Genomic DNA, 27990 nt, shown 5'->3' with positions numbered 1-27990 from the left:
TAGCAACCTAGTCTTGTCAACCCCAGCAGGGTCCGTCGCGCTTCGGGCAACACACCCACGGCCTTTGCAAGCCCGACTACATATAGAGACACTTGGCTGCCCCTCTTGAGTGTGTCCCCTCAGACTCTTGCACTCCAGTCCACCCCAGGCACCAAACACCATGGCAGCCATACAACAAAAGACCAGCCTCGACGCTGTCGAGAAGGGTCAAGCCATCTACGCCAACGATGTCAGCAGCTCCCAGATCAGTGGTCCTAGCGATCTCGAAGAGTATCCCGACCCAGATGCGGGCAAAAGCGACGAGGAGCGCGCCAAACTGGTATGCCACTCTCTGTGTTGTTGACTCTTCTGGCCACGTACTAATGCCATCCAGGATAAAGCGCTCGTCTGGAAGATGGACAAGTGGCTGATTCCGTGGCTGTCGCTCTTGTACCTGCTTTCCTTCCTGGACCGCACCAACATCGGAAACGCACGTGTTGCAAACATGGAGCCCGCTCTCAAGATGGGCGGCCGAGACTACAACGTCGCGCTGACCATCTTCTTCATCTCCTACGCCGGATTCGAGCCACTCACCAACATCGCCATCAAGAAATGGTCTCCCCGTGTCTTCTTCACCGCCATTATCCTCGCGTGGGGTATCATCATGACACTCATGGGTGTCGTCCACAACAAGGCTGGTCTGTTGGCCTGTCGGTTCTTCCTTGGAATCGCCGAGGCAGGTCTGTTTCCTGGTGTCAACTACTACCTTTCGTGAGTAATCCGTTCGCCGATCCGCACATCATGCTAACAATGGGACAGCTGCTGGTACAAGCGTCAGGAACTAGGTTTCCGTGCCGCCCTCTTTTTCTCCGCCGCAGCCCTCGCTGGTTCTTTCGGTGGTTTGTTGGCCGCCGCCATCACTGGGATGGACGGAATAGGTGGTTACGAAGGCTGGCGATGGATCTGTATGTCCCCACATCACAACGGTGTGACCTACGCTAACCTGAACAGTCATCATCGAGGGTCTGATGACAGTCTTTGTCGGTATCTTCTGTTGGTGGATGGTTTTCGACTTCCCGGACACGGCCCGATTCCTTGACGCCGACGAGAAGCTGCGCGCTGTGCGCCGACTCAAGCTTGATGGACAAGCCCGCGCCAAGGTCGGAAGCATCGACCGTCGACATGTATTTGCCGCTCTTCGCGACTGGAAGACCTGGGGATATGCCGTCATCTACATGGGCTGCCTTTGCCCATTGTACGTTTTCTCGCTCTTCCTCCCGACCATTCTCCTCGCCATGGGCCACAGAGGCACAAAGGCCCAGCTTTTGTCTGTCCCGCCTTACGCCTGCGCTGCCGCTTTGACGGTTGCTATCGGTTGGATCGCCGATCGGACGAAGTTGCGCGGTATCTGCAACATGGCTGTTTCGTTGATCGGATGCGTCGGTTTCGCCATGTTGCTTGCCACGACAAACCCGCACGTTCAGTATGCTGCCACTTTCCTCGGTGCCATGGGTATCTACCCCACGGTATCCAACACGCTCACATGGGCCTCCAACAACGTCGAGGGTTCGCTCAAGCGTGGTGTCATGGTCGGTGTCGTCGTCGGCTGGGGTAACATGAACGGTGTCGTGTCCTCCAACATCTACAACAAGTGGGAGGCCCCACACTACCGCACTGGCCACAGCATCGTCCTTGCCTACATGTTCTTGTTCCTGTTCGGTGGAACTCTCTTCATGCACGTCATGCTCAAGCGCGAGAACAAGCTCAGGAAGGCGGGTAAGCGCGACCACTGGGTGCAGGGCAAGACCGAGGATGAGATCGACGACCTGGGTGATGAGCGTCCCGACTTCTACTACACCACCTAAGTATCGGTGGTGGCATCGTGTAGTTGTATTTTCGACATGCGCTTGCGAATTTGATGATATACCAGTCGTTCTTATAAAAACTTACTCCCAAGATAGTGGGTAGTTTGTCCGGTCGTCTCTAAATTAATGATCAGTAATGTGGGATTCATAGAAGGACAACGACCATGCATTATACGAATGTAGACCTTTGAATTGTACATACCTATTTACATGGACAACCTGGCTGCGTAAACTATGCCGAACGTGTTCCTGAAGCCTCGTTGCCGTTGTGATTTTCCTAGCTTTCCGAACCTCGGGAATTGTGATGAGGCTAGCAGCCACGTATTAGCCGCGGTATCCACTGTGCCGTTCGTCCGACATGCTTCGCGCAACAGATCTTTCGATGTGGAAAAGAAATTCCTCGTTGAACCACAGCGATGACAAGCTATCAGTTGAATCGATGAAAGAATAGGTCGATGCGCCGAAAGGGTTAAAGAATGCGGCGTAGTCGATACACGACACAAGGTTCGTGGTAAGGAGGGAAGATTATGACGTTATCCGTGCCGTGTAGGAACAGGTGGTCCCCATCGCCGAAACGCACCAACCCTTCTTCTTCCTCACAATCTTCCTTTTCTTTTGCATCTCTCGACAGCGTATCCCAGACTGTGTGGTCCATACTAGTAGTCTTAATAACGATTTCTGTCATCTTGCAAGTAGCCGATTCTGCTACCTCGAAACATTGGCCATGCCATCACCACCCATCACAAAAAGCTTCGGGGCCACTTTACTGAGGTCTTGGGTTGATGAATAGGACAACTTGTACGGCTGTTGGCGGAATGAACATGATACAGCATTGATAAAGAAGTGGAAATACGAGCGGTCAGACGACGAGGACAACGCACAGCATATAAGCACGCCATCACCAGTCTTCCCCCACATACACGAGACTCCCCAAGCTCATGGCATATCTCATAGCATTGGCCCTAAGAAGCAAAAGACGCTGGGTGCGCAGAATGTTATGAGGGAAGATTGCCAAGGCAGTCTGCGGAGCAGCCTCCGGCTTATTTCTGTGGACGAGAATGTCCAAGAGAGCTCAGCCCTTCCGGACCACGTAAGAGAGGGTTATTGATTTCCGCTGTACCGAGAGCCTGCACCATGTAGTGAGATGGCGAAATTGGCGACTGGGACAGGTACAAGATGGCCAACGTTCACTGGACGGACTCATTCACGCTGCGCAGTCGTGCTCAGATGGGTTCAACATGTTGACTAGGAGATTTCGTCATTGACATATGTGAACCACGACGCAAACTTCGTGAGGACAGACAAATTGTAAATGCGACGCACACAGAAATGAGGTTCTGACCCAATCTTTTCTAGAGCAGTATCATGGGGATACTTCTTCTGGCTCCTAGATGGAAAGGTTCTTGGCCGTAATGGAACCCTTGCAAGAGAAGATTCTGCGACTCTTGGAAGCACTCGGCTGACGGTTACAAGAGTAATCGTCCGAAGAGTGACGCGTGGACTTGCCTGGAGAAGGAATATTGTCTACTGGTTGGATCTCCAAGTTCTTGTCTTCAATCAGAGGCTCAGTATACTAAAATCTAGTAATAGCTGCTGTTGCCCTGCCGTAAATGGTGGAGTGGAACAGCAGATCCGCGAAACCACCGTTGGCCCAATGGATCTACTACTCCATATGAGCCGCCTTTTCCTTCACCGCCCTTACATTGCACGTGCTACCCCCAACTGCTCGCATAGTTGTTGTGAGTGAGGGGAGGTGCTTCACAGACGTCATGATAATCAGGCAAGCCGTCAAAAACTTTATCACGTTCTTGGAGCAGTGATGAGAAAATCGTCCTGAACCATGGGCTTCTTTGAGGGATAGTTTTAAATGTGGGCATTGACTCAATCAAAGATTCTTTTCAGTAAAGGTGTGAATCAAGAAGTTCGCAGTTACAAAGACGACAAGAGCATCGAGGGGAAGAAGAGCAAAACGCACTCTCTCAAGGCTCAGTGGGCAGCTTGATCATCTTGACGGCCACCGTCATCATTTTGTCTGCGGAGAATTTTGGTACACGTTTCTCAATCACCGCTATACGGGAGAATGATTCATCGCTCGAAATCTCTAATATGGAGAACATGGAGCGTAGGGCTAATGCAGATGTCGAAGCCCAAGCCTGGACATCTCTCCCTGCCTGGATACAACAGGGATAGATGCTTCAAAGACGATGATCCGAGAAGGCAAGAGCCTATCTCTTTTCGGACATTCTTACAGGCTGATATATCTCCACTGGTCCGAAAGAAAGTCCAATCATGAACCGCGATGATGTGGCTTTTGATACTCCCACCACAGCATGGATGGCAAGCGTGTTGTTTTGGTTTTGGTTTTTGGAAAGTCGTAACGATAGAATGCAAAAGAACAAGATAATGAATATGAGAAGCTTATATTTGTTCGGTTTGGTCGCGCGAACAGCAGGGCGATGGTTCGTCGCGCAAGAGTCTCAAAGGTTTTCGTTGTTGGTTAGGTATCATGTACGGACTGAGATGTGTGAGATTGCCTTCAAAAGGCTTGTGGGCACCCGGATGTGATGTGCTGCGAGTATATATCTAAGGCATACGCGATATTGAACTCGATAAACAAATCAAGTTTGGTATATTGATCGTATTCATACTTGTCCCCCGGACATTTCGTAGTTTCCACCATGTTCTCAAATACTCAGGCCAGGAAAAGTCGCAACATGCACACTCTGGCCGGGAATTTTGCGAATTCATGTGGAAGTCTTAGCCAAAGGAAGACGAACAGGTAAGACGGGTTCATATCGTGCTCAGATCCAGACCATGCCTCAAGAACGATGTTCTTTAGGATACAGGAGCGAGACCTCCGCCATGTGCTGGAAGTATCCTTCATTTGGACAGAAGCATGTGGTGAATGGTGGAATTTTTGAAGAATGGATCTCATACGTCAAGATTGAACAGTTTTTGGAAATCTGAATGCTCTAGTTGTGTATGGATGGAGGGTAGGACAAGTGCCGCATAAGTGACATCTGTTTTCGTTTTATTGGAACATAAGATTCTTTAGGGGCCATTTTCGAAAAGACAGAAGACCCAAAGTCCGATCATGAGGCAGCGATGAGTGCATTCCGGGACATTTTTGTAAGCGAAGAAAAGGCCATGTCCAACATGTGGAATTTGAACGTTCGTTTCGAGATCTTCCGTGCCACATAAGTTGGTTCTATCGACGTTTTGGATTTTGAGAATATGAAAAGTGGGTGTGAAGCGAAAGGGAAGAGGAACCGAATACTGAGAAACTACTCATACCTCTACGACTGATCATCAGCCGCTCGGCTTTTAACATGTAATGCCGATGCATACCCCATCCGTTGAAAGTGTTACTGGAGCGGCAGCGGTCCGTCCCTATCCCGGTTGCCACACGCACTTATGCAGCATCCAGCGTAGGCTCCCCAGTTATCCGTGACGATCAAACACACGTATATTGAGAGATCTTGATGGTAGTGATTACAGCTGGCGACGTATCGCTCAGCAAGTGGTAAAATAAATACTGGGTATCAAAACTAGAAAAATCGCTATGCTACAGTACTTTTGTTCAAGATGCCAACTCGGCAACTGCATCCCAAATCGATGACCAGATCGACCTCTGCACGCGCAATGTCTGGCTTTGCTCTTCTAGCAAGCGGCGCGCTTCCTCTAGCTCAGCCTCCCACGCCAACACCGCATCCTTCTCATCTCGGATCGCAATGTCTGTAGGTGCAAGCGCAGCAGCTTCTTCAATCAGGGTGACGGCTCTGACGCTGTTTGCGGTGTCGCGCATCAGCCTCAAACACCGGGCGTGACGGAACAGCATCTTAGCCGACTGCTGGTTGCTCGGCGTCCATGTAGCGCCGGCGTGCTGCGCAAAACGTGCAGCCGCAGTCTCGCACTTGCGTAGATGCTGTATCGCGACCCGACCGTTTCGCTGCACCAGAGGACCTTGGGACTGATCGTTGGCCATGTCCACTTGCAGGAACTGGGCGTGGAAAAGGTTCAGGGTGAAGTAGAGATCCGTGGTCTTGTTCACAAAGTCCTCCCCACCAGCTTTCTGCAGACCGATCCAGGAGGAGCTATGACGCATGCGCTCAAGAGTGCGCATTGCATACGCCCAGGATTCAGAAGCAGAGTAAAAGTTGTTTTGCTGCCACTGGCGCTTGCCGACGTCTACACCGGTGCCGATCTCCTCGATTGTCGCGTTGGGCTCTGTCCAGCGGGGCTGTGCGACCTGGTTCCTCACGCTTTCCGCAAGGGCTGCATCGACGAATCCCGAGATCTTGATGTCGGGTACGCCGCGAAGAAACGTCGCAATAGGCTCTAACAGGCGCTCCTGGATCTTTGGTGTAAAAAATCGAGTGTGCGCGTAGTTCAGTCTGATCGAGGCGTTGATGGACGCGTGCTCGCTTGTGGTCGAGTTCGCATCCGCCATTACGCTCTCAATGTCTAATTGCTCGCACAACTTGGGCAAGTCGGATCGAAGCATCATGATCTCGAATTCAGAGAACTGAAACGGAGATGGCGCAAAAGCTGGCTTGGAAAGCGTAATGTGCATGACGTGACCATCGAAAAGGCTAACTTTGCGCGCGTCGGTTGTGATTACCGGAATTCCTTCGCCGAGAAACAGGTTCCGGGAGTCCAGACCTCGGCAGGTGATGCGGACGAATTGGTTCCGCTTGATCATGTAGTCTGACGCTTCTGCGTAAATTTGCTTGTTCGCGCGAAGAAGGGACGATGAAGGGTTGCTTGGGCTGCGTCGGCTCAGCTTGCTGCTCAGGCTTGGGTCATGCTCCACTTCATCTTCCCAGGAGCATAGTAGAAGGTCGTAGATGTTGTTGCGCATCTCTCCGGGTAGATCCAGAAAACGGAATGGCTGCGTTGCTTGGGTGGAAGACATGATGGCGATCGTTGTTGACGTTTTGGGGGTGTGGATTATTCCGGCAAAAGGTTTTTGGGATTGTTGCAAGGAGTTTGTATCGCTGTGGAATGTTGCTGTGGATGTAGGGTCGCTGGGCAAGGAAGTCGCTCAGGAGGTGTCGCTATGGAATGATGCGTGTCAATGATCAAGGAAAAGATGTCGCTGTGGAAGTTTGTTGCTCAGGAAAGATTTTTGTCGCTAGGCCGGTTGGTCTACATATATACTTGACGCATATGATGGGGAGGCGTTGAGTAGAAGAAGCGGTAAAAGATTTGATTCGTGTGTCAGATATTCGCAATCCGCTGGGAAATTTTCGTAGTCTGAGCTCAAACATGCATGGACTAGAGGTGTCAAAAATTGACTCGTGGCTCTCTTTAGGGAAACTCGGGGAGCACGAGCGTTCTTATGCTGGCGGTAGAATCTTCGCCGGATGGGAAGTGGACCCGCGAACCCGCTGATGGAAAATGTGTCAAGTTTGTCGCTTCAGGCGGATCCGTTAGAGACTGTCGTGCGGAGAAGCGCAAAGGGAAGGACCTGAAAATGCACAGTGATGCCGGTCGAGACCGGGTTAGGCCATGTTGGTCACTAGCTTGCCGTCTTTCCCGAAGGGATCTTTTTGCTCTCCCCGACGGAAAACCATCCGCGAGCGCCAGGCAATAGGGGTCTACGGCCTTTGTTCGATGTGACTTCGGGGGAACAGGACATCACTCGGACTTACCCTATGTAGCAAATCCCCAGATTCGACTACTTGAAATCGAGTTGCGCCCACAGAAGCCATAGAAGCCACGGTCGATTTCCCCGGCCTTCCCCTCCGCACTAATCAACACACGACCCCAAGATGACCGCCATTTCTGCACCTTCTTTGTTGAGCGGAGACAGAGTGACATACTGACCACTAGCGAGCTCAGGTGGCCTGGAAAGACGGGGTAAGTATGCAGCGCCACGATTGACCGGAACATGCATTGCTCACGCAGCAGGTCCCATTCCTAGGGGCCCTATCCATGGGAAACAAAGGATTAAGACTCCCTCGTCGCTCCATCGAGAGGTCAGTGTACCGACTTACTGCTAGCATACACGACGTAAGGAACATGTCGCCCACGCATGCCTGGGTAATAGGAGTCGCGAGCGGTTGATCAGGATGAAAGAGGCTTGGCTGTGTAGCTAAAACGACGTGCTGAATCTGTTCCAGTTGTTCGGTAGCGTGCTGCATATGAAGCTTCGGTAAGAAGTCGGGACTGTTGCCATGGTCTAGTATTTAGTACAATCACTGATTGGGTGTTGCCTTCCTCCGCGCTTCCCCTTCCTCTTATGCCTGCCCGCTTCCCCCATCTCTTCTAACCACATCTTCCCACCAGACTCGATATCCTCCCGATGCTTCGACTCGGCTACGAGTGTCTGATATGCCTTGTTCGCCGCTTCATTCATTTCCGACCCAAACCCATCCGCATAAAACCCTTGCACATCAAACCACACGCATCCCAGCGGGATCACGTTGCCCTTCTGTAGCCATTGTCGCATGAGATCTAACCACATCTCCACTGCTTCCTCCCAGCTACCGTAGTTCTTCAGGGACGTTGCAATGTTGTGCACAACCCATTCTGGTACTGGGTGCTCATGGAAGCTGGGCCCGACATACCAGCCTGCGTTGAATAGCTTGAGTTTGGGAAAACGCTGTGAGATGACATGCGCATCTCTCAATATCTCCAAGAAAGTCTCTCGAGGCTCTTGACGCTTATAAAAATGACCTGTACCATCACCTCCATTGGCAATACTGTCATGGCTCGGCGCCATGCCCCATGTGCTAATATGTCGGGTAACAGTGTCGTGGTATAGGTGGCTCACGTTCATCAACGCATCGGCTGCCGGATCGGGGAACAGACGAAGTAGGCCGGTAATTGGCTTGCGGTAGCCTTCTCGTGGACTGGATCGGGAGGATAGCGCAACGGTGTTACTCCTCCCAAACGTCTGTAATGCTTCATGGTGAACTTGCTTGGAAACCAGGAGGAGGTTCACGATATCGGAGCTAAATGTGTTCTGAAATCCTCCCTTGGTTTGCGTATTGTAGTATATGTCTCGTGGAACATGAACAACGTAGTGATATACTCTATCTCGTAGCTCTTGCGGAAGACCAAAGAGCTTGAACGCGCCAGTCCATTTGGGTAGAACTTGCTCCTTTGGAGGCATTGTGTCAGGACAACCGCGTGCTACGGTGTAGAAGCCTGAAGAATGAGAGGTTGAATTTGATGGGGATGCACGCGTGAGGAGCAACGGGCCCAGTGCTGCTTGAAGTTCAGGGATGGATGACCTGTCTTGGTCCGGAGGGGCCATGGCGTTCAGGAGGCAGTCTTGAAAAGTGTCTATTTCTTTGGCTTCTGAATTTGCGATGCTCGTACACAGCGAGTGATGGTTCTGGTATAATGAAGGTAGATCAGAAAAGTTTGTAGGGAGCGATTCACAGTATATGTCGACTGCATGCACCGCCACAGTGAGTCAAGGTGTGGCTTAAGTCGGCACTTTGTGATGGTAGCGTGACAGAACCCGGGCTTAGCGTAGTCGACTCACCGCTACGACGCATTATTGGCTCGACAGCATTATACAGCATACAGTCTACAGAGTGTAGCGTTACGGAGTGGTTGCAATGGACTGCCATTGGAATCGCGATGATGCCAGACGGTGTGGCTGTGAGCAGTGATACCTGGGCGACCTCGGAACTGACGGTGTGGTATGAAGTCATCGTGTCTATATCATAACACAGCGAAAGGCATTTCATCAAAGACTGCACTCTTGATACTGCGCAGGCGATTGTGGAAAAAGTCCGAGGCACAGGTGGCAGGAGGGGTGAGGTGATGGTGAAAGCGGGTGTCAGCCGTAGCTCCGACGCCCAGCCGAAGAAGCACTGACGTTCAAGATTCGCAAAACCTCCCGCAGCTTCCCACTCCACCACCACTCCCTCATCCAGTCCAACCCAGTCTCACGTTCCTCACCCGAATCACAGACATCATGTTCGCTGCCAGACAAGCTTTCTTCCAGGGCTCGCGCCGCTGCTTCTCGGCCTCGGCCCGCCAGGTATGCATATTCCCGGATGTCGCGATTGTTTTGTTGGTGGGGCCATTGGCCGCGCTCAGGACATGTCCATGCCATTGTTGCCATTGCAGCTCAGGATGCTAACGAATGATCTCGTAGAACTCCAAGGTCACCGTTCTCGGTGCCGCTGGTGGTATTGGTCAGCCATTGTCCCTGCTGCTCAAGCTCAACCCCAGGGTTACCAAGCTCTCCCTCTACGACATCCGTCTAGCTCCCGGTAAGCTCCAGTCAAGTATATACACCATGCCGTAGTCCTGACAAGCTTTGTATAGGTGTCGCTGCCGACATTGGCCACATCAACACCAAGAGCGAGGTACGAGAGACGCTCCAAACTCGTCTTCCGCGGACCATCTGCTAATACACGACAAGGTTATTGGCCATGACGCCACTCCCTCAGGTCTCGCAGAAGCCCTCAAGGGCGCCGAGATCGTTGTCATCCCCGCTGGTGTTCCCCGCAAGCCCGGCATGACCCGTGATGGTGAGCATAGAAATGGCGCATGTCTTGGACACGACTAATCCATCCAACAGACTTGTTCAACACCAATGCCTCCATTGTCCGCGACCTCGCCAAGGCCGTCGCTGACCACGCCCCCGAGGCCAACGTCCTGATCATCTCCAACCCCGTACGTTGATTGCATCCGCCGCTGCGCGAAACCGAATATTGACAATTTTAGGTCAACTCCACCGTCCCCATCACCGCCGAGGTCTTCAAGTCCAAGGGTGTCTACAACCCCAAGCGTCTCTTTGGTGTCACCACCCTCGACGTCGTCCGTGCCTCCCGCTTCATCTCCCAGCTGAAGAACACCGACCCCGCCAACGAGAACATCACCGTCATCGGCGGCCACTCCGGCGCTACCATCGTTCCTCTCCTGTCCCAATCCGGCTACAACCTTGAGGGCGAGCAGCTCGAGAACTACATCCGCCGTGTCCAGTTTGGTGGTGACGAGGTCGTCCAGGCCAAGGATGGTGCTGGCTCTGCCACTCTCTCCATGGCCATGGCCGGTGCCCGTTTCGCCGAGTCACTCCTCAAGGCTGCCCAGGGCCAGAAGAACGTCATCGAGCCCACCTTTGTCGACTCTCCTCTGTTCAAGGACCAGGGCTGCGACTTCTTCTCCACCAACGTTGAGCTCGGCCCCAACGGTGTTGAGAAGATCCACCCCGTCGGCAAGATCACCGACCACGAGCAGAAGCTCCTCGACGCTTGCGTCGTTGACCTCGCCAAGAACATCAAGAAGGGTGTTGAGTGGGTCAAGCAGAACCCATAAATTCCGCAAAGGATTTGTGAGTGTGTACAATATTAACGACGTGAGCTACGGGTTCTGGATTGGACTGGGCTTAGTTACCATGTCGTAAACTTTAATCTGTACCTTAGCATGCCAAAATCAACTCCTTACGATTCTCCAGCCCGTTGTTGTTTGGATGTGACTGCCTTGCACGTGCGTTAACGCGATTTGAGGTATCATGTTCGATCGCTTCTCCGGCCGCCAAAAAGATGGCAGGGGTCGGCCACCACTCGACGTCTGCGAAAAACACGGGCGGCGTACGCACATAGGGAGCGGTACAGCACAGAGACCGATATAGTAACCGGTCACGCTGCAATATCGATAGAGCGAAACACTCCAGGGCTTATCTCTAACAAGCTACCAAGCTCCGAGTACCTGGGTAGTTTGTAGGAGGCCTTACTCCGTGTGACGTGGGTGGACAGCTAGAAGCGAGAATTGCTAACTACATTCTGTCGTCCGGATACTGTGATGAGAAAATCAAGATTGGGGACTCTTGCACGCGACTGGGGTTTTATCGAGTTCCTTGCAGTATGTGCCGCGCGATGTGCGTGCCATGCGGTGTTGGGTTTGTAGTCTTCTACGTTTCTGCTCGATACCCTCAGTGTCGCGTCAACAGTGTACAACATCGCTATCTTATTAGGAGGAGGACGGTGACATGGCATCCATCGCTTCGCAAATAAGCTGGACCTTTCCCTACAGCGGTCCTACCGACTTGACACTTCCAGCGTCCTATACTTACAACACCACCCGATACGCCATCGAAGAGTACCTGTCGACATATCAGAGCAACACTGATGCACCGAAATATATGCACGGCAAGGACATTGTCCAACCTTCGTGGTCTGGCATCGACACCACTGAGGGCCTGAACCTGGGGCTCTATTGTCTTACATGCGCTGTGCAAGGTGACGATTTTTTGCACGGATGTTTGGATTTCAATCAAGCAGATGCCACTGAAGTATGGATTGATGTTGGTGTAGCACAAGAAGGGATGGGATCAAACTTCGAAATGCCGACCGGTAACGATGGAAGACAAGGAGATGCACAAAAGCCCATTCGCAATCGCGACTTTGCCTGTGTTTTCCAGATGCAGCGAAACGGTCAAGATGGGGGAGCGAGCATATCAGACATCATCCTCAGCATGGGCGATGTGAGCGTTTCGCCGAGTTTGTGGAGTGCTACCTACCGCGATGGAAAACAGCAGAGCTTGATCGATGCTGAACAGCCAGAAGCCCTCAAGACCGGGCCGCTGATGTTCACCTTTCCTGGCCCAGGCAACTTGACAGGATTGAACTCTGACGCAACCATGAACACGTACTTGGAACACGCGCTACAAGACCCAAACACCCAGTACTGGGGCGATGCGTCTTCGCCCGCAACGATGCCGGAAGCAGAGGATCTCATCGAAGCAACATGGGCCACCAACCCCGACATGGACACAAGCAACACCGAACCACTAGGCATGATCCTGACTTGCTTCGTTTGCCTCGAGCCCTGCAAAACAGACACCGACAGCGACTCTCCATCCCCATCATCATGCTGCAACAACTGGGCCAACGGCGAAGACGAGGTCTACAGCGAAAACACCTCTGACAACATCACCGAAACATCAAACCAAGAATCTTATCTCTCCAGCGACAACACAACCGTCAGCATCGAGATAGCCATGCTATCCCCTTCCTTCTTCGATAACCCCGCTGGTTACACGCCTGAGATTTGGTTCCACAAACAACCCGATACCATGCTCTTTGCATGTGCTCTAGCCCTCACATCTGTCTCATTATCACCGGAATCATCACCATCAACGTCGTACAATGATATCCAGGAACAAACAGCATACAGCCAAGTCTTCTTCGCGACACAGCCCAAAGGCAAACATACACGCGAACAATATATTTTTTCAGCTGCGCATCCCGGTGGAGTGCCTAGTGGCCAGCAGCGGGCACGGGAGACGGAAGAAGAGGAAGAGGAAAGGGAAGACGCCGAGGCGGCAGAGGAAATGAATCACGATACGAGGAATCCGGGGACGAAAGCGGGCATCGCGATTGGTGTTGTGGTGGGCGTCGGGATGGTGGGGTTTTTGGCGTGGACGTGGTGGAGCAAGAGAAGGAATGCGAGGATGGCGGAGCCGCAGGGAGGAGAGAAAGATGGGGTTGAGGTGGCTGTTACGGAACAGAAAGTGTAAAGCTTGATGATGTTAATGAGGTGTTTGGCAGGTACGACAAGAGCGAGAAGCTGGTCTGGACATGGTCACAGATATGGTCTGATACTGGAAATGTAATCTTAATGCTTTACATATAAATAGATCTATAGCCGGACAACTACAAAGCACGCAAGCATAATTTGCCTACAACTTTGCCTTTGTTACGTCCAGAGTGGGCAGCATGATGTCCCGCATGTCACCGGCAGCCTCGTTGAGGTAGAAGCTCATCTTTTCCTGATTGCTGTTAGCTTGCATTCCCATTATTCTAGAAACGACTGTACTTACCGAGCCAAGTCCCTTGGAGACGACGTTGAACTGAATAGTGTTCTCGTTGATCATGTAGGCGATACCCCATCCGTCGTCAATGACCTGAGACCATCCGTAACCGTTAAAGTACTCGCTCGACAACTGCGAACTTGAAATGAACCACGTGGAGCTGTATGTGTAGGCTGGGTCCTGGTACAAAGTGGGCAGTTCCTCGCCCTCCTTGAGGCACTTCTTGAGTCCGAAGAGATGACGGTCGACACCGCGTCCGTCGCTAGCATCCGAGATGTACTTGACGTGTGCATCGAGCGCCGCCCTCAGCTTCTTCTGGCACTCCTCGGGTGTTGCCTCGGGGTCGGCCATGGCGTTGCAAAAGGCGACACTCTCGTCCGAGACGGATCTGCATGTCTCTGTGCGGCCTTGCTGGAAGCGACGGGTAGCGGCAGATTCGTAGGTAGGACGGTTCTTGCCGTAGAACTTGTGGTATGCGAGTTGGATGATCATTTGTACGTAGGCGTCGGGACTGCACTTGAACTTCTTGATCAAGCCCTTGCCGTAGCCTTGGTATGCCTGTACCCTGAGCTCGTGCGCGCCAACCTGGCTGGCAAAGTGCGCTTGCGCGTCGGCAATGTCTTGTAGGAGCTCCTTGTTGAGTTCAAATCGAAGGGGCTTCGGGTCGGGGAGGTCGGAGCGTACGGTGGGGTCGTCAAAGGGAAGGGCGTTGGTGAAGATTTGCTGGTTGGCATAGTCGTTGAGGCGGTGGGTGGGTGTGCCGTCCATCATGGAGTGCTCGCCCATGAAACCCGATGTGCCGTTCTCGTTGACAATGAACTGGAGGGGCTTGTCGTACCAGCGGTTTGCGCCATCGCCGTGCCAGTATTGGCGTGCGCGTTCTTCTAGGGTAACGGGAGAAGCGTCGTCGAGACAGACAACGAATGATGCGGCCTCGATTTCCTTGATGGACGCAGCGTTGACGCTCGAGGCAGCCTTGAGCTTGGGGTACACTTCAGACCAGACATCACGGTTTTGAGACGTGAGACTGCCGACGGCGGGTGCCTTGTCAGCCTTTTCGTAAATGCGCTTGAACTGGAGCTCGAGCTCGCTGGTGTTGAGTTGCTTTCCGTTGATCTCGTGGGGAATCTTCCAGAACTGGTTCTTCCTGATGGCGATGATGTGCGCGTTCTCCTTGTTGGGGTACTTTGTGGTGGTGTCTGATGGCTTCTGGGGGACACGGCAGCAGTTGAACATGTACTCGTAGGAGCTCATGGCCATGGGGAGCTTCTTCATGTACTCGGGCTCGAGGCTGCCCTCGTCGACCATCTTCTTGAATTCGAGCACGGCTGTCGACAGGGCAGCAGCACGCTTTGCGGGGTTGCGCCTTTTCCGGTCATCGCGGTGCGAGTAGAAGTAGCTGACGTAGGGCACGACAGGGTCGCGGTAGGCCATGTAGGCGGCATCGTTCCACCACTCGTAGATCCAATTCCTGTGCTTGGGGTCCTCTCTCCGCTCTACTAAGCGCTTTTGCAGCTTCTCGCCAGGGCCACCGGGGGCCACAAATTCCTCGACGGCCTTTGTCGTCGTCTCGAATTCCTTCTGGGAGAGGAGCGGGTGGACGGACTTGAGATATCGCTTGGCGGTCTCCTCGAGTGTGGGGACGGGGAGGCGCGGGAGCGAGTCCTCGAAGCGCAGCATGGCGCCCTTGCTGTGATCCTCCTTGTAGCCTACGCGAACATGATCGTCAGCCCTGACATGTCCCAAAGCACGTAAATGAAGCGTGTCCACTTACCCGCTGGCAGGCTCGACTGTTTCCTTGCTGGAGCCATTGCGACAATCTACACGCGTCGAATATTAGCACAAATCTCCCCACTATGCGTCTGTTTACACGGCAACAACAAAAAACATACTCTGGGCTTTGCAAAGGCGGACTGGTTCAGAAGCGGTCTGCGGAGTATCGAGGCGGGTACTCGCGCGCGTGCAGCTCTGCTGAACATCACAAATAAAGATTTGAAAGTAACAAGGGGAAAGATGACAGAAGGTGATGTCAAAAGTCCTAGCTTCAGCAGATCCGAGGCCAAATGAGCACGCGCTGGGTGCGATGACAGGGGTGGAGCTGTGAATGCAACGAGCCGAGGTTGTCGGACTAAGGTTAGAGATGACGCCGGTAACGTGATGCCTGCACGCTGATGGCCGTCTGACCGGATGAGCACATGCGAGAATTTTACATTTCCTGCAGCATGTGCCACATCGACCAAGACGCCTAAACTACATTTTCCATTCCAGCCAGTCTGCCAATTGCCATCCATCCGGCCTGTTCAGCATCGCGATTCTGGGGTGCCCCGCGCCGACAGCCCCACCACACACGGGCGCGACGAGCCGGCAATCTCACACAGCCCAAGAGGAGCCGAGGAAGACGTTTCTCGACCGAGCTTGCGACAAGCCACGCCCAGTCTTGTGCAGAGCCTCATACTAATCATGTGATGGATGAGGCTCCGGGAACCATGTCATCAAAGACGCTCGAGTCAGTCATAGAGCCAGCGCTCGTACGAATACGCTCGTGTCTAGACCTTTGCCCGTCGGCGTCGGCGATGGATGCGCCCGAGGGCATCTAATCTATGCGTAGCTCGAAGTTGAGCAAGTAGCATATATTCACATTAATCTATATCTCACAGGAAGGCCGGAAACTATTGCTGTAAGAAAGATGTCATTCCAATTTTTAGCCTTAGATAAGTCGGTACCAACTTGCGTGAAACTATCAATGCCTACCTAGGTAGTCACCAGACCATGAAGCGCTGTCGAATTCACCGGGTGGGTTGACTAGACAGCAATGACATGTCTCATACAGCCAAGCCTTACCCGCGATAGTCTGAGCCAATACCTCGTGAAAAGTATGACCCAGTGGCAGGACTCGCATGGCTATCTGCTGAGCTTTTTCGAGTAATGGTTCTGCAGATTCTGGCATTTTTCGATCGAGATAGCACTTGGCATGTAGCATGACGTTGGATAGTGCTTCGAAGGAAAAGTATCCCATCTTATCCGAGCCCTCGATCTGTTGTTGACGCCATTTCAGCAACATTTCAGCTCTCTCAAATTCGCGAAGCCGTGACAATGAGACTATGGCTCCTTGCATCAGCTTTATGTATTTATCGCGGATTTGTCCAGTGGGTCGAAGCGCGACGAAAGCGGGTTCGATCTTTTCCTTAATCAAGGCGTCCAGCTTGAAGACTTCACCTGCATTCTCATAGTACACTCGCAACTGTTCCAATGAGCACAGATAGTGAGGATCTTCACTGAACGTCGCCTCGTAATCGTTGATAGCCTCCAAAAGGTTGTTCTCGACACGCTGTCGTGGGGCAGCTGCAACGCCAAACGGGAGTGTTTTCAGGCCTAGGCTCCAGACTTCGTCATTGTAGAGGTGAGCGAGCCGGTGCTTGAGAGCAGCGGTCTGATTTCGATAAGCGTCACCTAAGGCTTCGGATTCTTGGATCAGATCGCACAGCTCGCTTACAGCGCCCTCGAAATCACATAACTTCTGACGTACATCGACGATTTTCAAAGTAAACTCAATGGTGAGATTGAAAATATCCTCTTGGCTCATGTCGGGCGCTGCGCGTATGCCAGATTTCGCATCCATAAATGTTTTCAGTGCTTGCCCACGCTTTCCTTCTGCGAGTTGCACCAAGCCCAGTCGACCAAAGCTGGCCCAAGTCTTCTTGTGATTTCTGCCAAGCAGCTCCTGATGCTGGGTGTGGGACTTGCGAAGTAGCTCGGTAGCTCCACCATAGTCTTTGTTCTGGATAGCGGCTTCAGCAAAGCTGTCCAAAACGTCGATGGTGATCATGTGTACAGCGCCGATTAAAGCCTCGATCCCCTCCAGAGCGTCGATAAAGGAGAGTTTAGCAACGGTATAGTTCCCCTGCTTGGCGAGAGCTTGAGCGTAATGGGAACTCGCGAGGAAGCTATCGAGGTCCTGGCCATTATAGAACTCGGTCCTTACTGACATATTGCTGCAACTGGTTTGGTCCGCCGGGAGTGTAAACTCCATGTGCGGAGGCTTCGGACTTTGGTTCACCGGGAGTGTAAACGCCATAGTCGGAGACTTCAAAGTTTGATAAGTCAGATTTGAAGGCGAAGCTGTTTTGATACGTCAGTTAAGGAACCATCGTTGACAGACGCCGTATACAGCAGGTTTACGTACTTGGGATTGGAGACAAGTCACCTTTGGCGTATTCCTGCTCATATCGTTTGATCTTGTCCTTCGGTACCGTTTGTTTACGGTATCTGAAGGTTGTCTTCTTTCCTTCTCTGGCCTGGCGGAAGTGTGTCTTCTTCCCTATGAATTTGGCTACAGACTTTGGGATCGACTTGCAAAGACCCCATCTAGCCAGCGCCTTTTTCCATTGTTGTTCGCTGATCCGGTTAGTCAGTGAGAATTTACAGCAGATAAGAAAGACGGAAGGTCTCTCACCTGGCGACGAAACCGCGCTCCATGAGTATGGCTCGACGGAGTTGTGTCAACTGCATGCGATGGTGATTTGCTCTGATGAAACGTTCATGTTTATCCCATTCCGATCGTTCGATACGCTTTGGTGTTGAAGGCTCAATGCTGGGCTTAGGCCGGAACGCCGAAGCCTGTCCAATCGGAGGCGAGCGTGACGGGGTAACGCTATCCATCGCATGCGTATCGACGTCAGCATGCAAGCCCTCAACCGACGCCATGATCAGAGGAATTCAAATAAGGAGTGGGGTCTTGGAATCGAGTTAACAACAAGATTGGAATTCCGATCGGTGTGTCGACTCTTTTGTGTGTGATAGATCTTGTAATCTTGACGTGAGTGAAAAGACGAGACGTCGAAAGCTGAAGAGAAGAGAGGCGATGATTAAATACTGGGCACCTGGTCACGGCTATGCAAGAACTTTTGCGAATCTTTGCGAACCTTTGCAGACCTTTTCGTTCGAAGGGCACGTATGAAGGTCCTTCGGTTCCCGTCACAGTTTAGCGCTTGCCTGTCTAGGTAGACATGCTCGGTACACCAACCTTGGCTTGGAAGTCTTTCGTCCTACGCGAGGTCGTGCAACAACAACATGCGCAGGTGGTTCCCAACGCATATATCCGAAACGGCTTTTTGTAGAGCTAAGATTACTCGAGGGGCCACATGCGACGCTCTTCTCAAAATCTCCTATAGACAGCGCTGGAAACCACGTCTAACCCTGTGCTTCTAGGTATCAAGTTCTGGGGGGTTATTACACGTTGATGACGTTGCGTATACAGGCAGAGACGCAGGACGGTAGGAGGTTGAGTCTGCCGTTGTTTCAGTCATGGCTCCCCTATGTGCGCGAGGAGTCAGATTGTGGCTCTGTTTGCTTTTCGCTTAGCCCTTACGTAGGTACATTGAGACGGCAGATGAACTCAAGATTGGCTGTGAGTTGTTGTCGCATCGCTAGCGCATAAGCGCGGTCACTTAGAGCTAATGCAGTCATCAGGGGCGCATTCCCAGCCACATGACCACGTCAGAGTGGAATCTTTGAGAACTTTTGCTGACTTATGTCATGCGAGTTCCTCGCGAACATAGTCGTGGGCGTCCTGAACTAATCGCTAATACAAGTCAAATCTCCCTTTACACAAACGAAAACGTTGCAATGATCTTGGATTACTGGGAACGTTTTCATTTTCACATGATTGTAGGTCGTGGACAAGAAAGCCTAAGGTATCTAATATGTAAAGTGCCAGCGACAAACACATAGGGTAAGGATAGAACTTTTTGAGAACGTTTTGGTAGATCTGCAATAACGATGGTGCCCTTGCCGTCGCACACGGATGTTGAAAGCCTCATAGTTCCTGAAAGTTCTCAAAGTTCTCAAAGGTCTACCCAGCGAATGAATAGTCGTTTGCGGGTTTCTAACATAAATAGCACCTAAGACATAGTCCAGACTGAAGGCCGTGGAATTTCGATATTCTGTGATATCAACACGACAACCGAGATGTCGAAGAACGATGGCAAGCTACACCGAACATTCAAAACTGGACAAACCTACCATCAATTTACGCCAGCGACCTATCAAGACTCTGTTGGACTATTGGATCACGAACAACGCCATTTTGTAGCAGGAACTTCTGGTTGGACTATCGGCGATAACTTCAATAACACTGGATACATCATGAATCCCAGTCATGACTGCGAGCTTGGAAACGAGAGCGATAATATCATGATCAGTTCTTGGTCTACTCAACCTGTCATCCCAGACTTTTCTTTGGCTGGGACAACTTACGTTCCTACCTTTGGCGCCCTAACTCCGAGGTTAATTACTGAAGCGGACCACTCGACTCACGCACATATACACAGCCACGAAAACGCCCACATCGTTGATCCACCATTCGGCGAAGATGTTTCCGTTTCCACCAAATTCAAGCACATTATGCATCGCGACAGAGTTCACTGCGCTTGGACAGGATGTAACAAGACCTTCGGAAGGTTGCAAGAACTTGTCCGTCACCACAACTCAGTTCACGAACTTACAACGCCTTTCTGGTGCCCGGTATCAAGCTGCAGCCGTAGCGAGAGCTTTCCTCATCACCGGCGCCCGTTTCCGAGGAAAGACAAACTCGACTCACATCTGAAGAAAGTGCATCGCTTTAACTTCAGCTATTCTGAGATGTCAGTGGTTCAGACTGATGAGGCTGTGGGAGGTAACGGAAGTGCTGATGCAGAGTGGGCAGCTGACAGCAGTGGCTTCAATCCTTCCATTCAACCTGACAGTGTGGGTGCGCTTCCGAACCTACATGACTATGCTTCGATCCATGGTTTCGACGACTTCCTTATTCCTACTGGCGGCCACGAAGTTCACAACCTTGGTAGTGTGAGTACCGCTGACTGGTTCGATGGCATCAATAGTGTTGGCAGTTTCGATATGTTTTCCAACTCTGATCAGACTAGCGTTGCTGATGTTTGTACTTCGACTGGAGCTGATGTTATGTGTGACCCACAAGACATCTTCGGTAAAGACATACTCTGTTCTAGTAACAGTTATGTAGGCTAAGCATAGCTTTCGTATTCTTGTTGTTATATTAGTTAGCAGTTATATAGCAACTTCTACTCTACGTACAAATATATAGGAAAAACTTTTTCAGATCCCCCTAAACGCTATTCGGATCCCCCTAAAAGATTAGATAGAAGCAGAATACCTAGGTAACCTCTGCCTCTGGTAAACAAGCCGGCAAACTCATCCCTCTCCTTTCCAACTGGCAGAACATCCGCTTAGCCGTCCACTCATCCTCATCCAAAGCCCGTCTCCAACAGGACTACCCTCATGCTGAAGTAATCCAAACCGACCTCTACTCCCCTTCAAACTGCGCCTCGCTCTTCGAAAATGTTACCACAGCCATCCACATCGGCCCCTCCTACCACCCCCACGAAACCGAAATTGGAAAGATGATGATCGACGCCGCTGTCGCCGCCTACTCTAATGGCACCGGAGTATTCAAGCACTTCATCCTGAGTAGCGTATTGAACAGCCAATTCAGCAAGATGTTGAACCACGACTGTAAACGGTCCATCGAAGAATGGATCATGGAATCCGGAATTCCGTATACGATTCTTCAGCCGAGCACATTCATGGACAACATACCCGTCGCTATGCTTGCGCAACAGGAGAAGCCGGTGTTTCCTGCTCTGTGGAGTACGGAAAACAGGTTCTCGATGCTTGCGTTGAGTGACTTGGCGGAGGCGTTCAAGGTTGTGGTGGAGGAGCGAGAGAAGCATTTTTATGCGCAGTATCCGCTTACGTCGACGCATCAGCCTATTAGCTTTGGAGAGGCGCTGGGTATCATTGAGAGGAAGATTGGTAGACGTGTGGTGGTTGAGAAGAAGGCGTTTGGGGATGCGGTGGATGCTCTGCTCAAGAGGCTATATAAGCTTGAAGATGCGGGGCAGGCAGATAGGAGAAGTAGGGATGCGGCGGAGAGGATGATTCTGTTTTATGATGCAAGAGGGCTGGTGGGAAATAGCAATGTGCTGGAGTGGGTGTTGGGGAAGGAGGCATGTCAGTTTGAAGAGTTTGTTGATCAGGCAGTCAGTGTGAAAGGACAGCAAAGCACGAGATGAGCGACGGGACGGACCAGGACATAGAAGTGGTATGATAATGATTTTGTTTCTCCCATCGTCTTGCACGACATTGCGCTCGCTCTCCCAGTCTTGCGCGTTAAATGGTCTCTAGTTTCGAGCCGGATATAGCAAAAATAACCCCAACGCCAACGCTGAACAAAGAGAGAAACCTCTGCAGTCGCAAGTCTATCCCGACAGTAGCAACGCCCGAAAAGAGACCGGAAGATCCAAGCCCGAGAACGTGCTGTAAATATGAACATAAGAAACGTCGCAGTGACAGTATGAAGAGAATGTTTGTGTCGCGAGTGTTTGGGCATGCGATCACTTTCGTATCGCAAATTGTTTCGTGGCTCGGGCACCAAAAGATCCGATAGCGCGCCCGCTTGGTATCCAAGCTGTCAGCTGTCTGGAGGTTTGGTGGGTTGATGTCCCGTCACGTCGCGTTTCAGATCGCAACGGATAGGCATGCGAATCATGCCCAGCCGCAAATTGTCCATCACCGAGTATGTTGTAGCGCAATTGGTATCCTTAGTACTCCGACCAGTGACAATCTTCGCCGACCTTCTCAAACTCCAAGCTCCTTTGCATCCTTCGTCGTGCGCGCTCTTCGCGACCAAGACAGCAGAAGAGTCGCGCGAGGCCGCTACGCTTCCGGGGCTCAAGACCCTCGTAGGGGTTTGCTTTCCTAGTCGAGCTTGTTGACGACGCGGGGCTGAGAGGAATGGTAGCATCGGCGAAGATGTCGCGCGTCTTTTCCGATTGCTTCTCGGATGTGCTGGAGTATGGCGAGGGTGTTTGCGATGAATCCGAAGGGAACGATGTGTCGAGTGGAGAAAGCATCTGCATTTGGCGGTTTGCTCTTGGGGAGCTGGGAAGCCCACTGGGCGAATGTGGTTGGTAAGACATGGTGTGAGATATGCGTATGGCGAGAATGGAAGATGTGATTTAGTCCAAAGAAGAGAAGCGTATCGTTGATATACGCAATGGTATCCGGGGGTTAATAGATATCTGTTAAGAAGCAAATAAAGCCGTTGTATGAGAGAAACAATGTTTGTATGACAAGGAAAGGCACCAAGGGGACACAGAGGCGTATATGCTTATGCCGATCACCAACCTGCAGTGGTCGCAATTATACGTTACCCAGGGGGATGACATGCAAGGTCTCTCCACGCCAAGGGTCCGACGACGCCCTCGACGCCGTAAAATGATGGTCAGGGGTAGCGCGGGGCAGCGAACATCCGCCACCAAATACCACCAGACACCAGCTGTCACTGCCGCAAAAAAGGCTTCTGCAGCAAGGCGAAGCAGCATCCGCAGTTTCATGAGCTACAATTTGCGTTCTGTCGTGTTGGATGTCGCGGCTCTTGTCCAACCGCAACAGTCGCGTTGCGCATAACACCAACAGCGCGCTGCAAGGCGGCGTCTGGCGTACAGGCGCAGCTGGCCTGCATGAAGTTCTGAAACCGTGCCGTCTTCATGCGGTAAGGCTAAACCCAACGTTGCCAAAGATCTGAGGCCCGAGCACGAAAGGAGTCAGCAAATGTGTTCCTTGGAAACGAGGCCAGCAAGGCTGTTTGTTGGATGTGGCCCGTTTTGTTTTTCCTGACCCATGTCCGCTCCTTGAAACGGCTTCCACGTCGCACGTCTGTTGGAAACAAGCGACGGCTCGTTCGTCAACAGACCGCGCCGCGTGTGTCGTTAAGAGCTGTCCATTTCCCGTGTTCATGCAAAAGATGGCAGGAGTCGTTCCGTTACATGTCATCCCGGGAATGCGCCGATGAGAATCCACCAGTCGAAGTGGTGTGCGAACAACATCGGTCCGCACAGCGTTGGATGATGACTGCCGGCGTGGACAGTGACATGGTTGTGTTGTATGCAGTTGGAGGCAGGCAGCCATGCTGATTGTCTTGCAGGAAGATCTACTAACTGCCAGCTGACGACATTGGCTATATGTACGCGAGCTAGCCTTTTCGTGGATGGTGATTGTTGACTGGTTGGTATGCTGCCGGCACCGCTGTGTGCGGCACAGTACCGTCTCTGGGATCGTTTAATCCTTCGTGAAGCTTATCTCGCCTGTGCCCAGCCACGTTTCATGGGGCATAGTGATAACCTTTGAGCTCTTGTTGCGAGAGATGTCAAGAAAGCCACCTAGATATAGTTAGAAGGGACAACCATCGCTGAGCGTTTCGATGTGCATCTTCCACAAGCGAGTCGTTGTGTTCGAAACCAAGATCATACGCAGCATGTCAAGACTGCCTTGCCAGGTGCGGGCAGTGCACGCCTCGATAGCGAATGCGGCGTGGTTGCTCTGCCGTAGAGTAGGTGTTGGGTGGCACAGTTGGACAACGCAAAGACTTATCTAGTACCCAGTCTGGTGTGCGACATGCATGCAGCCGGGAATGAGAACCTTGTGTTATAGAACGGCAAATTGAGCGAAAGGTATCACTGATAAAAGTGACTCCAATCGAGCAACGCAAATGACGATGTGATCGCTACACGGACCAATACGCTAAACCCAAATGAACGACACGTGCCAAGATCCAGACGCTTTACAACAATTGACAATCTTTCCTTTTATTGTATAGAAGCTAACACTAGATTAACAGTCGAGCTCCCAAATTTGGGCACACGACTATAGAGACGTTGATTCTATTGAGGCCCACCTTTTTGAACACGAACTATGACCCTGAAAGACACTGGTATAGAACTCCGAGGCAAATACTATACCTGACCCGGATCTCATTCGGCCTGTCAGCTAAGTGATCAGCCAGAGATCGAACGCCTCGCTTGCGAATACAATCTCAAAACCTATACCAAGTGGTGGCTTCTATGACGTGATTGGCCGTGACGTCTTCCATGATAAACAAACATTTGTACTGTAGACCACAGGGAGTGCTCTCAGCTTACCCTGTAGACAGCACATGGAGCCCACGAGCGTGCATTCGCAGAGTCTGCGCGACGTTTTCAGTGAGTTGCCGCCCTGTAGGTACCTTTGAGATCCTCGATAGCCAGCCTGTCGGCATCCGCAGCGAGACTCGCAGGTACTTTCAGGCTGAAGTGTTGAATGTATTGTTCGACTTGGCTTAGCATGACACCCCAATGACCACGAGTATATGCATGTTCGATGGCAGTGGTGAGACGACCACGATGCCGACCTCGAGGAGGGCGAGTTACGCCGTGGCGAAGTCGCAGTAGGGGTATATCCGCGATCAAGTTTGGCATGGCTCCAGAGGGCATCTTTCTCGTATAGGTCCAAGAAGAAGCAGTCTTGTCGGTGCTATTGGATGTAATGTAATCGCTAAGCTTGTGTTGCATCGTACTGCGGAGGTTCCCGATCTTCTGCTTTGAGTCGGTATCATTGTCAAGGTCTCTAGCCCAAAGCTAATGGAATCAGCACCGAAACTATGTTTTCGGATTTTTTGAGTTTGCTTACCATCATTCGTGCAGCAATCGTGCATCGTCCCCCGGCTGATACGACGCGCGAGAGGAAGCCACCCGACCACGAAAATGCTAACGGAATGTACTACATGGTGGCGAATCAGTAGATGTAACTAAAGAACAAGGAAAGTGAGAGTTTGAGCTTACAGTGGCCATCTCAAGCACAGTCATCTCGAAAGTGAGTAGTGTCTTGTAGTCCAGATTGGCGGGTGATGCTTTGCGATAAAGGGCCTGGTTGACACCATTCAGGGCTAATCCGCTGCCTGCTTCCCATGTTCCGTTGTCGACGATATGCGGAGGATCCATGCGGGCGAGATTGAGGGCTGGTGGCAGAGAAATGGTTGGGATCACAAGAACCTGAGACAAGCCTGCGTAGGAGGGGAGAGCAGGGGGCTGAGCTGGGAGACGGACAGCGTGCTGAGGAGTACGTCGAGGTTCCGGGCTATCAATTGCCTCTAGGCATGCTATAGTCTCGGGATCAAGTTGGCCCAAGTCTACCTCACCACGTCGGAGGTGGTCATGGATTTCTCGTTGAACGCGTGCTACCTCCTTTCTGTTTTTGTCTTTGAGATGCATCGACAGCTCGATTTTGAGCTTCTTACCTTCCTTGTTGTACGCCGACCATGAGTTGGGGTCTGTTGATCTCACGTCAGTGACCCATGGAGCTTAAGCCCTCGTCTACTTACTGTGGCTGCCAATGCCCAGATCCCTGATATGCTCGTCGCCGTCGCCGTCACTGTCGCTCTCTCCATCTACCTGATCAATCTTCGCGGCCTTGGATTCGTTGTTGTCGCTGCTGTAGTAGTAGTCCATATTGATATGTGGATTGGTAGGTTTGGGTTTGGTCTTGTTGCTGTTGTTTGTGGCTGTTGTGGTAGACGATATAGTTATCGCTGAGGAGGGAAGAGCACCCGTATAATATTCCAGTTCCGGTAGCTGGATTTCAAGAAGCGGAGTGCCAGACCGTGAAGATCGCGGGGTTGTCGTAGATAGGCGGGAGTGCTCGGAGTTCTCGCTTAGCGCCTGTGTGAAGCAACGCTCACTCTTACAACGAAGGGAGACACAAGGAGACCACGAGCAAGGAAATGAAGACCCAAGACCCACGAGAGGATAGTCATATCGCCGCTTGTACATGCCGTGGTCTTTGCCAGGCAAGGCTGGTAGCATCGCGGAGTTCTGATGCTATCCTCTTTGATGACGCGATCCTCCACCACCACACACCCGATCGCCAGCAGGGTCTGATATCAGCGAGCTTGCGCACGGCTCGTATACTTCGGGAGTGGGAACATCTGAAGCTTCTCATTGTGTTGCCGACGCAGTGTTCGCATATTGGTTTGTCGCTGAGCTTCCGAGTCAAAGATGTTTGGTCCTATCGAGCACATGTAGACGCACACCAGCTGACGACGAGAACAAAAAGATAGCGGTCCAGAGAATCGATCGACTCGCACCGACGATAAGCTGTGGCATAATCGAGTGTCCTTCCAACGGAACCGGACTCCGGATACCCGCGCTGCCTTTGTCCGAACCACAGCGACACAGGTTGATTCGCACGATCATCGCGTCAACGATAACGAACAAACTAGACTGCCAATGCAACCGCTCTCGAGTGGAGGCGGAACAGTGTACGGCTATCGCTGAGAAGCATGGCGGGTGGTCCACCGGGAACCAGAGCAGGCAAAAGAACGCATATCTTACCAGAGATGCTATGGAAAGAGAAAGCATCCTGTGACATAACCGGAACGCACCATGTATGACCCAGGTAGACCTGTGGGAGCGCCCGATTTAGGGGTGCTTCTGGGATCTGGTTATAAACATACTGGTGAGACCAAGACAAATAGCTCTTCCTTTCCGGCCGAGAGGCGACTGATGGACAACGAGCTTGTGCCAAGAAACGAAGAGATTCTGTCTCTGATAACGGAGTACGCAACGATTCTGGGCATTGCAGACGAACAGCATATGCGAAGTCCAACTTGGCCCTGTTGGATACGAAGGATGACAAGTCTGAGCATCGGAAGATGTTCAGAGGGCGTACGCGGATTCGTAAGCAGTCGCACATTTAGGGCCGCCGTAAAATCGTTTCTTCCGGAGATATGAGATTGGCTTTGTGCTTGCTGTGGTTTGCATCCGGCAACCCGAGAGTGCGAAGACGTCCGTAGCATGACATATGTCGCAAGGAATTCAGGTCTGTGGTATGACTTGGCGTAGATGCCAAACGACAGTGAGCCATGTTGGAGATCAAGCGAGTTGGTCTGAAATGACATCACATGAGCGCATACCTATCGCTACGGCTCAGCTGTCATGAAGATATGGGCTATGCGTCAAAGCCTCTTGCGGCGAAATGCAGCTTTGAAACCAGACAGACCTGCGCCGCCTACAGTTTGGCAAGGCATCCTAAATGGGTTACGGCCATGACGGGGAGATTTTGCGACAGTGAGTTGGGCTACACGCTGGTAAACCGTGCGTGGTGCAACATGAGTAGCCCTCAAAGTGGTATAGGCATCGCCTTGTGCGGAAGCCACTGCACGCGACTGAAGCATTGTACATCCAAGCTCTTCCTGGGCATTTGAGAGCGTCGGCTCCTAGAGGTGACGTCCATTGATAAGGTGCTTTGCCGGGACCTGCAGCACTCGTCAAGAGGGAGGCTTTCTTCAGGGGACGAAAGCGAGGATTGGGAACCACGTTGCTTCTGAGACGCGCTTGGGAACACAGGGAGCTAGATGTCTACTCAAGAGCCATACCGTCTATGCGAAGGATCGTACGCTGCTGGAAAATGAGGACCACCAACGGACAGAGTGGTGTCGCGTAATGCGAAGCTGTCGCTCGGCAAGCATGGGCGCCA

The 27990-nt window shown here is 51.8% G+C and overlaps 7 protein-coding genes across 7 annotated transcripts; 3 read left to right on the top strand and 4 right to left on the bottom strand.

Moving 5' to 3' along the window:
* Positions 1-160: 160 nt before the first annotated feature.
* Positions 161-1844, top strand: ACET3X_006196 (uncharacterized protein; the record flags this gene model as incomplete). Its single annotated transcript, XM_069452381.1, has 4 exons — positions 161-319; positions 374-750; positions 799-944; positions 991-1844. The coding sequence occupies 4 exons, from the start codon at positions 161-163 to the stop codon at positions 1842-1844; spliced, it is 1536 nt and encodes a 511-aa protein (XP_069306556.1).
* Positions 1845-5332: 3488 nt separating this feature from the next.
* On the bottom strand, positions 5333-7268 carry ACET3X_006195 (uncharacterized protein). The gene has a single exon (XM_069452379.1). The coding sequence runs from the start codon at positions 6757-6759 to the stop codon at positions 5425-5427; it is 1335 nt and encodes a 444-aa protein (XP_069306555.1). The 5' UTR covers positions 6760-7268; the 3' UTR covers positions 5333-5424.
* A 2429-nt stretch (positions 7269-9697) lies between these two features.
* On the top strand, positions 9698-11267 carry ACET3X_006194 (uncharacterized protein). Its single transcript, XM_069452378.1, has 6 exons — positions 9698-9846; positions 9964-10081; positions 10137-10177; positions 10234-10342; positions 10393-10487; positions 10539-11267. Exons 1-6 carry the CDS (start codon positions 9781-9783, stop codon positions 11127-11129), a joined length of 1020 nt encoding a protein of 339 aa, XP_069306554.1. The 5' UTR covers positions 9698-9780; the 3' UTR covers positions 11130-11267.
* Positions 11268-11802: 535 nt separating this feature from the next.
* On the top strand, positions 11803-13332 carry ACET3X_006193 (uncharacterized protein; the record flags this gene model as incomplete). The annotated part of the gene is made up of 1 exon (XM_069452377.1): positions 11803-13332. One exon carries the CDS (start codon positions 11803-11805, stop codon positions 13330-13332), a length of 1530 nt encoding a protein of 509 aa, XP_069306553.1.
* A 91-nt stretch (positions 13333-13423) lies between these two features.
* Positions 13424-15744, bottom strand: ACET3X_006192 (uncharacterized protein). Its single transcript, XM_069452376.1, has 4 exons — positions 15519-15744; positions 15401-15446; positions 13636-15335; positions 13424-13584 (listed from the first exon to the last, which is right to left on the bottom strand). Exons 1-4 carry the CDS (start codon positions 15603-15605, stop codon positions 13495-13497), a joined length of 1923 nt encoding a protein of 640 aa, XP_069306552.1. The 5' UTR covers positions 15606-15744; the 3' UTR covers positions 13424-13494.
* Positions 15745-15852: 108 nt separating this feature from the next.
* Positions 15853-18939, bottom strand: ACET3X_006191 (uncharacterized protein). Its single transcript, XM_069452375.1, has 4 exons — positions 18650-18939; positions 18080-18588; positions 17810-18021; positions 15853-17745 (listed from the first exon to the last, which is right to left on the bottom strand). Exons 2-4 carry the CDS (start codon positions 18328-18330, stop codon positions 16367-16369), a joined length of 1842 nt encoding a protein of 613 aa, XP_069306551.1. The 5' UTR covers positions 18331-18588; positions 18650-18939; the 3' UTR covers positions 15853-16366.
* A 5340-nt stretch (positions 18940-24279) lies between these two features.
* Positions 24280-26283, bottom strand: ACET3X_006190 (uncharacterized protein). Its single transcript, XM_069452374.1, has 4 exons — positions 25838-26283; positions 25299-25786; positions 25147-25236; positions 24280-25094 (listed from the first exon to the last, which is right to left on the bottom strand). The coding sequence occupies exons 1-4, from the start codon at positions 25962-25964 to the stop codon at positions 24678-24680; spliced, it is 1122 nt and encodes a 373-aa protein (XP_069306550.1). The 5' UTR covers positions 25965-26283; the 3' UTR covers positions 24280-24677.
* Positions 26284-27990: the final 1707 nt, after the last annotated feature.

This window comes from Alternaria dauci, chromosome 5, assembly GCF_042100115.1.
Source record: "Alternaria dauci strain A2016 chromosome 5, whole genome shotgun sequence".
Classification (NCBI taxonomy): domain Eukaryota; kingdom Fungi; phylum Ascomycota; class Dothideomycetes; order Pleosporales; family Pleosporaceae; genus Alternaria; species Alternaria dauci.
This window is presented reverse-complemented; position numbering and strand designations above follow the sequence as displayed.

Bases quoted from the DNA above. Each gene is read 5' to 3' on its own strand.
- ACET3X_006192 (XM_069452376.1), bottom strand. From the start codon at position 15,605: ATGTTCAGCAGAGCTGCACGCGCGCGAGTACCCGCCTCGATACTCCGC. The intron at 15,447-15,518 runs GTATGTTTTTTG...CGACGCGTGTAG, and splicing joins CCGCCTTTGCAAAGCCCAGA to ATTGTCGCAATGGCTCCAGC. The intron at 15,336-15,400 runs GTAAGTGGACAC...ATGTTCGCGTAG, and splicing joins ACAGTCGAGCCTGCCAGCGG to GCTACAAGGAGGATCACAGC.
- ACET3X_006195 (XM_069452379.1), bottom strand. From the start codon at position 6,759: ATGTCTTCCACCCAAGCAACGCAGCCATTCCGTTTTCTGGATCTACCC.
- ACET3X_006191 (XM_069452375.1), bottom strand. From the start codon at position 18,330: ATGGCGTCGGTTGAGGGCTTGCATGCTGACGTCGATACGCATGCGATG. The intron at 18,022-18,079 runs GTGAGAGACCTT...TAACCGGATCAG, and splicing joins GAGCGCGGTTTCGTCGCCAG to CGAACAACAATGGAAAAAGG. The intron at 17,746-17,809 runs GTACGTAAACCT...GTATCAAAACAG, and splicing joins TGACTTGTCTCCAATCCCAA to CTTCGCCTTCAAATCTGACT.
- ACET3X_006190 (XM_069452374.1), bottom strand. From the start codon at position 25,964: ATGGACTACTACTACAGCAGCGACAACAACGAATCCAAGGCCGCGAAG. The intron at 25,787-25,837 runs GTAAGTAGACGA...TGAGATCAACAG, and splicing joins TCTGGGCATTGGCAGCCACA to ACCCCAACTCATGGTCGGCG. The intron at 25,095-25,146 runs GTAAGCAAACTC...TGATTCCATTAG, and splicing joins CGATTGCTGCACGAATGATG to CTTTGGGCTAGAGACCTTGA.
- ACET3X_006194 (XM_069452378.1), top strand. From the start codon at position 9,781: ATGTTCGCTGCCAGACAAGCTTTCTTCCAGGGCTCGCGCCGCTGCTTC. The intron at 9,847-9,963 runs GTATGCATATTC...ATGATCTCGTAG, and splicing joins TCTCGGCCTCGGCCCGCCAG to AACTCCAAGGTCACCGTTCT. The intron at 10,178-10,233 runs GTACGAGAGACG...ATACACGACAAG, and splicing joins ACATCAACACCAAGAGCGAG to GTTATTGGCCATGACGCCAC.